We start from the raw sequence: 7,117 nt of genomic DNA, 5'->3' as shown, positions 1-7,117 counted from the left end.
TAATAATATTTCCCCCTTTTTTTCGCTTTTATTTTCAACGTAATCAAAATTTGTACCTCTAGTAATTTTCTCGTTTGTGTTAAATAAACGAGAAAATAAAATGTAAGACTTGTAAATCATACTCCCTCCGTCCCCCATTAAGAGTCACACTTTTCTATTTCGCTCCGTCCCTAATTAAGAGTCACATTTTATTTTTACTATAAATAGTAAGTAGATCTCACATTCCACTAACTCAATTCACTCACATTTATTATAAAACCAATATAAAAAAATGGGTTCCACATTCCACTAACTTTTTCAACCAATTTTTCTTTACATTTCTTAAAACTCGTGCCCGGTCAAAGAGTGACTCCTAATAGGGGACGGAGGGAGTACAATTTAATGTATTATAAATAAAATCGTTTTAATTAACACATATTTCAAGCATTTTTCTTTTTCAGCTCATATTAAGTACTCCCTTCGTCCGTCATTAGGATTCTCATTTATGGGCGACACGGGTTTTAAGAAATGCTAAGAAAAGTTGGTGGAAAAAAGTTAGTGGAATAGGGGTTTCACTTGTATATATTAGTTTAAAATGAAATGTGGGTGGAATGAGTTAGTGAAAGGTGAGACTCTATTACCATTTATGATAAAAGTGAACTGAGACTCTTATTCGCGGACGGACTAAAATGAAAAAACGGGACTTCTATTCGCGAACGGAGGGAGTAATATATTTTTTTAATAAAACAATGATGGATATTATGAGGAATTTTTTTTTCTCAAGCGGGCCAACCTAGGATGAGCATAGCATAATATGGACTGGAGAGATTATTCCGCTGACAAGTACACTCATGTTGCAAAAGTGAGCATCCACAATAGTGGACTAGCACGAGGACTAGCTGCTAGTCCGTGCTAGTTCGTGCGTGACTAGAGATTATTGTGACCGGCGAGCGGTAGATGGACTAGCCAAACAGACGAGAGGTCGTCCGTCGGAATTGGCGCTAGTCTGTCCGCTAGTTCGCTATTGTGAGCTCCCGACGAACTAGTGCACGGGCCAGCGGTTTTTTCAATTTTTTTTATTAATGTATTTTTTTTAATTATGTACTCCCTCCATCCCATTTAAGATGACCATCTTTCATTTTTTGTTTGTCTCAATCAAGATGACCACTTTTCAATTTTGGAAATAACGTCCTATCTCCTTTCTCCTTATTAAAATATTCAACTACCTTTTTCCTCTCTACTTTATTCAACACTTCCTAAAATCTCGTGTCACTAAAAAATGTGGTCATCTTGAGTGGGACGAAGGGAGTACTTTTTTTTAATTTATATAAAATGGATGCATTTCCCATGTATTCGTGTCGAAATTTTAATTCCGTATTTGTGAATTTGTGATTTTGTTTATTGGTTACTCCTAGTGCTTGTCCACTATTGTGCAGTGGGTATTGATGTGGCAGTGACGTAGCATAAGGTGTTTTTGACTAGTCCTAGTGCAAATCCACACTATTATGGTTGTGGATGATGCTCTAAGAGCATTCTCAGCCCAGTTCCGGATCTAGGCCCCCAGGTCCACTCAATCGCCCAATGTCATAATTCTTCACATTTTCTCCGTCAAGCCACAACTCCCACAACCCTGCAGGCCTCATCCAGACCCCAATTATTAAATTGCACTATTCACAAATAAGTTACTCCCTCCGTCCCGGATAATTCGTCCCGGTTTTCCATTTCGGTCTGTCCCACATAATTTGTCCCATTTCACTTTTACTATTTTTGTTAGTGGACCCCATATTCCACTAACTCATTCCTACTCACATTTTATTATAAAACTAATACTTTAAAATAGAATCCACATACCACTAACTTTTTCAACTCACTTTTCATTACAATTCTTAAAACTCGTGCCCGGTCAAAGTGACCCGAATTATCCGGGACGGAGGGAGTATTTTACAAGTAAAATAGAAAATATTGAATAATTAAAATGCGGAATATTCATTGTTTAGTCAAAAATTATAAATTACAAAATCAAGAAATTAAAATAAATTACAAACCCTATAAATTAAAAGTTACAAGTCCTAAAAATTCAAAATTACAATTCCTAAAAATTGAAAACTTTCGAACAATTATATTTTGGAAAATACATAGGAATGGTGTAAAAGGAATGAAAATAATGTGGAGTTTAAATAGGCAAAAAAAAATAAAAAAATCAATTTTTAATTAAAAAAAAGGGGGTCCTGGTCCGGCCCGAGCGCACGCAATGTCGGGCCGGACCGCCACGGGGCGCATCCTGGGAGCACACAACGCCGGGCCAGGATGCAACCGGACGCGGCCCGGGACTCTCCTCCGTCCCTAGGCGCGACCTGAGCCGCGACTCCCACCCCTCCAATGCGTTAAGCCGTGGGCCGGGACCCAGGTGCGGTCCGGCCCGTGGCATTAAAGCTGCTCTAACAAACATGCAGGCACTGCCGAGAAATATCTTCAGTAGCGCCACTATGATTGAGATGAATTTATGTTTGATTTGTTTGGGTTGTTCTAAGTTTTTATTTTTAGATGTGTTTTAATTGGTTATTATTAGTTCAAATGGCGTAAACGTGCCGTGTTCAACTACATTGCTATGTGTCTAATACAATATTATACTACAATTTATATTGATTATTATATTTTTTTCAATCTTAAATTATTCTGTGTTTATTGGTTAATACTCTCTCCGTTCCATAATAGATGACATAATCGGAGAATGACACAAGATTTTATGAGATATTGTTTTGTGTGTTAGCTGGAGAGAGAAAATGATATATTTATATTAAAGTGAGAAATTTTTTTCCAGAAAAAGAAATGTGACATTTTTTGAGACAAACTAAAAAGAAAAGTGTGAATCTATTATCGAACGAAGGGAGTACTATTTTGTTGGTTTTTAGTTTAGCTTTGATAAGCATAGATACAAGAAAGAAATATTGAAGAAACCAGAAATTAGATGTTGATGTTAACTTACCACTTGCAATTGTAAGTGAAGGCGCAAATAATGATATCATCAGAAGAATGAAAATAGAAATATTATGATGGTTGGTCGGAACCAAAAGAAAATTGCGATAGAGGGAGTTGGCCTCGGACTCGTTCAATCTAGTCTAGTTTTAGGGATTGAAGAAGCCCAAAGACTGTTGTAAGTGAAGCTAATGATCAAGCTTATAACATCTAACTTGAACTAGCTTCACACGATATGGGAAAAGACTCGTTACTTATGATGAACTATTCCTCGACCACCACGAAACTGTGATGCTCAAGTTGTGTTAAACATGAGAGTTGGTGCAGGCATGATACATATATACACATTTTTCAGCTATGCATGAAATGTAGACGGAAATGCAATGAATTAAGTCTATTAGTGTTAATGGGGCAAGTCATCCCTGTTCCTTTGAGGCGAAATGACCCTACTAACACGGGTAGCAACAAAAAAGTTGTACATATAAACTGCAAATAGACATTACACACAGGGTCGTCAAATTATCTACTATCTAGTAGTATATGACAAGACTGGTAAGAGGCCTTTCCCAAAATTCAACAGTGGAGTGCACTTATACACAAAAACAGCCTTAAAATCAACTTGAAAATTCAATCCAATACAAATTCTGGGTTTCAAGTAAATGGAATCTTTAATCGAGCTACAGAATGCGAAACTATCTTAACATGAAGATTGAGTTGGAAATAAATGGAAAAGGCTTAGTTGGTAACATCCAAGAAATAAGTGTCAAAGCTCCGTTGATTGAGAATGATGGTGTAAAGATCCTATACCGGTGGCAAAGCTGCTCTCTTGGTTTTATAAAACACTAATTGGATGTGATTCCATCAGCTTCAGTCTGTTTTTGTTTATGGATTGGGATATGATATGTAGAGATTGAGAAGGTTAGTGTGGTTCATGGGTTGGCATACAAGTATGGTGGTGACTACTGACTACTGCTTTCGACCTTTATAACAGCAGAGGGGAACTAACTTATAACTTAATCAATATAAACAAGAAGCCATGCTCAAACATCTGAGTAAACACCCTAGCTGCTGCTGCTGCTGCTGCTATCTATAAGCAACAATACTGACTAAGATTATCAAAATTACCACAGATCTATAAAACTGGAATGCACATATAGGTACTAAGTAACCAAACAAATTGCTATCAAACCTAAATAATCATGGTGCAGCTCTCACTCCAAAAGATCAAAAACCACAACAATCTCATTCATTTACCACAAACAACATCACCTATATCTCCATCAAAGCTACATAACAGTTTCACCCTGCAAACACAAACCTTAATCTCTTCCTTACTGAATTCTCAAAATGATTATTCCAAAAGAAGATAAGAGGCAACACTCCATATTCTCATGATCCCAAGCAACATCCAAATTATCCCCAAAAACATGTCTAAAGCCCAACAAAAGTGCAAAACACACAACTAAACATGGCTTTAAAAACAGGAAAGCACAAAACAAATAAGAATGCATGACATGTTCAACAAAACACAAGCTTTAGTTGTATTCATAGATGTGATCAGATGAGTGTTTTCCTGTATTTCGAGCTAGTGTATTACTAATAAAGTCTAAAACAAGCATCACTTATTGTATGTATATATATCAGTAGTATATTGTATCAAGACAAGTGAACTTTCACTGGTATGTAAAGGAAACAAGACTACTTCTTGATTCTGCGAACTTTCTTATGACCCCAAACCTCCATCCTACCAAGCGGACATCCGCAGGGAGCTCGGAATATGAGGACCGTCCTTCCATTGACCGGCGCCATCTTCTTGAGCTCCGCCTCCAACTCTTTCCGATCCTCCCCCAATTCCAGCTCCCTCAATCCATTAATTTGGCGATAAGCATCGGCATGGAGCGGCGGTGGGGAGTGCTTGACGCAAGCCTCCGTCTCCAACTGAATATCATACTCCACTGCCCTCCGAAGCCCCTTGCACTTAGGGTTTCCGCACTTCCTCATCCTCAAATCGATCAACAGCGCCACAATCACCCCCACCACCACCGTCGCAAACCCCACCACGTAGGGAAGCGGCTCCTCCAGGATGAGGTCAACCATGGCGGCGTGAGCGGCAGGCAAAAGCTCGCAGAAGAACAATTTCATGTAAGGAAGGATTAGGAAGGCCGAGGAGACAATCACCAACACGAGTATGACCAGATCGACGGCCGCGAGAGGGGAGCGGTGGCAGAATTCATTTGAGAAGGGGTTGAGAGAATCAGGGCGGCGGCGGGGGGTGAAATTGTTGGTGTTGCGAGGGGGGAAAGCTCGGCAGAACTGGATCAAACTCCGGCAATCGACCATCGGCAGCCTCATCTGAATCGCGGATTGGATTGGATTGGATTGGGGTTAAATTGAGATCTGAGATTGCAGAAATAGGGAGAATTTGATGATAGATTAGTGGAATCGGATAGCAAGAGTTGAAGATGACTAATTGACTTTCTTCTGAATTATCATCATAAAACCAATCCAATTCAATGCCATTTACCAGACGAAATGGAAAACGCCAATCCACTTTCCTTTAATTGCACTCTGCCCCCAAATTATACTAATATAACACTTTGCCCCCTCCTCCATTACCCGTCAAATGGTCACAATCATAATGCATGAGATGAAACGTCTTTAATCTTGACCATTTTTCTTATACTCCACAAAATTATTTAACGAGTCGTGGCCGTGGTCGTCGTGAAGGAATGCTAAAGTTACAAATTATTTTCTATGTACGTTTCTAACATTTAATTGACTTGTTTTAAATATCCTGTCTTAGAGTGAATATTCACATTTCGGTTTGAGCTTTTTAGCTAGTCAGATCCATTTGTCCGCAAATTCAAACTTTTATAAAAGTGAATCCGATCTGAATTGAATTGTCACCAAATCTGAAATTCTAAAATTTGATCCGAACGCAAAGATCCAAAATTACCTAAAAAAATTAAATATCTAAAATTTTTACATTTATTCTTGATGTAAAACCATTTTTTTCTAATTAGACAATTACTATAATCTCTCTAAAAGTCTAAAACTTTATAGTAACTTTTTGAGAAAAAAATATTGTAGTTAAATATATAGAACCGTAACATACACCACTTAATTAAGTAATAAACGAACATTTGAACTAATTTAATGCTAAAAAAGTAAATGAATGGGAGGAATGCTCTTTAATCCAATTTAGGCTTTTGTAGTTTTAGTGTTTTGGTTATAATAAATGAACATTTGACTGGTAAAATTATTAGTAATTAAAGCTAAATTCAATATATTTACAAATAAATTTTCAATTCCAATTTTTTTTAGTTTTAAAATTTAAAATGTCTGATCTGAAAATCCGATATTTATATAAACTATATTCTGACCCAATTCAAAATTCGGAAAAAACCTACAAAATTTAAAACTCAATATAGTTTTGATCTGATATTTGAATTTTTAGTATTTTACTCACCTTATGGCTGATTTGTTTTTCTCTATCTATTTTTATTTGGGTTAAAAGTTTCATATGAGGTGATGATTACGTTTAGAGTTGTGAAAGTATTGACGTGATTAATTGCTTAGTGTTTGCTGCTACGTTTGTCTCTTAAAAATAGATATTAATTCTATTTTGGTTAGTCCCTTAAAAATATACCTTCTAATTTTTTTTTATTTTAGATAATGGACCAACAATCCTCTAATACTACTTATACTACTTTTTCTCCCATCTCTCTTAATTTATCTATTTTTCTCTTCATCTCTCTTCTTTTATCAATTCTTCTCTTTTACTATATAAATTGTGCATTCAAACTCATGTCGTTACAAAAGTTTCTAGGTAGAATTTCTAACCACTACTCTCTCTGTCCATCTCTAGCTGAGTCGTATTCTTTTTTTGGTTGTCCCACTATACCTGAGTATTTTCTTTTTTTTTAGCAAAAAATAACAATTTTTCTTCTCTATTACTTTACTCTCTTTTACTTTATTCTCTTTTCATCTCTCGGCCTTTTTTATACATTATTTAACTCAATTAACACAATTTTTTCTAAATTCTGTGCCGAAAATAAACGCTCATTGTACAGAGGGACGAAGAGAGTACTAATTTATTTTCACAAGAAATCTAAAATCTCATAGTCTTAAATTAGTTGTAGTTAACAATTAAATGATGAGT

General features: G+C 36.4%; 1 protein-coding gene across 1 annotated transcript; it reads right to left on the bottom strand.

Annotated features, from left to right (window-relative positions):
• Positions 1–4,472: 4,472 nt before the first annotated feature.
• On the bottom strand, positions 4,473–5,461 carry LOC125204046 (uncharacterized protein At5g19025-like). Its single transcript, XM_048102589.2, has one exon. It carries the CDS (start codon positions 5,305–5,307, stop codon positions 4,654–4,656), a length of 654 nt encoding a protein of 217 aa, XP_047958546.1. The 5' UTR covers positions 5,308–5,461; the 3' UTR covers positions 4,473–4,653.
• Between the last annotated feature and the right edge of the window lie 1,656 nt (positions 5,462–7,117).

This window comes from Salvia hispanica, chromosome 2, assembly GCF_029641045.1.
Source record: "Salvia hispanica isolate PSC_SH4W2 chromosome 2, Shi_PSC_v1, whole genome shotgun sequence".
In the NCBI taxonomy this organism is placed as follows: domain Eukaryota; kingdom Viridiplantae; phylum Streptophyta; class Magnoliopsida; order Lamiales; family Lamiaceae; genus Salvia; species Salvia hispanica.
The sequence above is the reverse complement of the archived record's forward strand: the minus strand, read 5'-3'. Positions and strand labels throughout refer to the sequence as shown.

Bases quoted from the DNA above. Each gene is read 5' to 3' on its own strand.
- LOC125204046 (XM_048102589.2), bottom strand. From the start codon at position 5,307: ATGAGGCTGCCGATGGTCGATTGCCGGAGTTTGATCCAGTTCTGCCGA.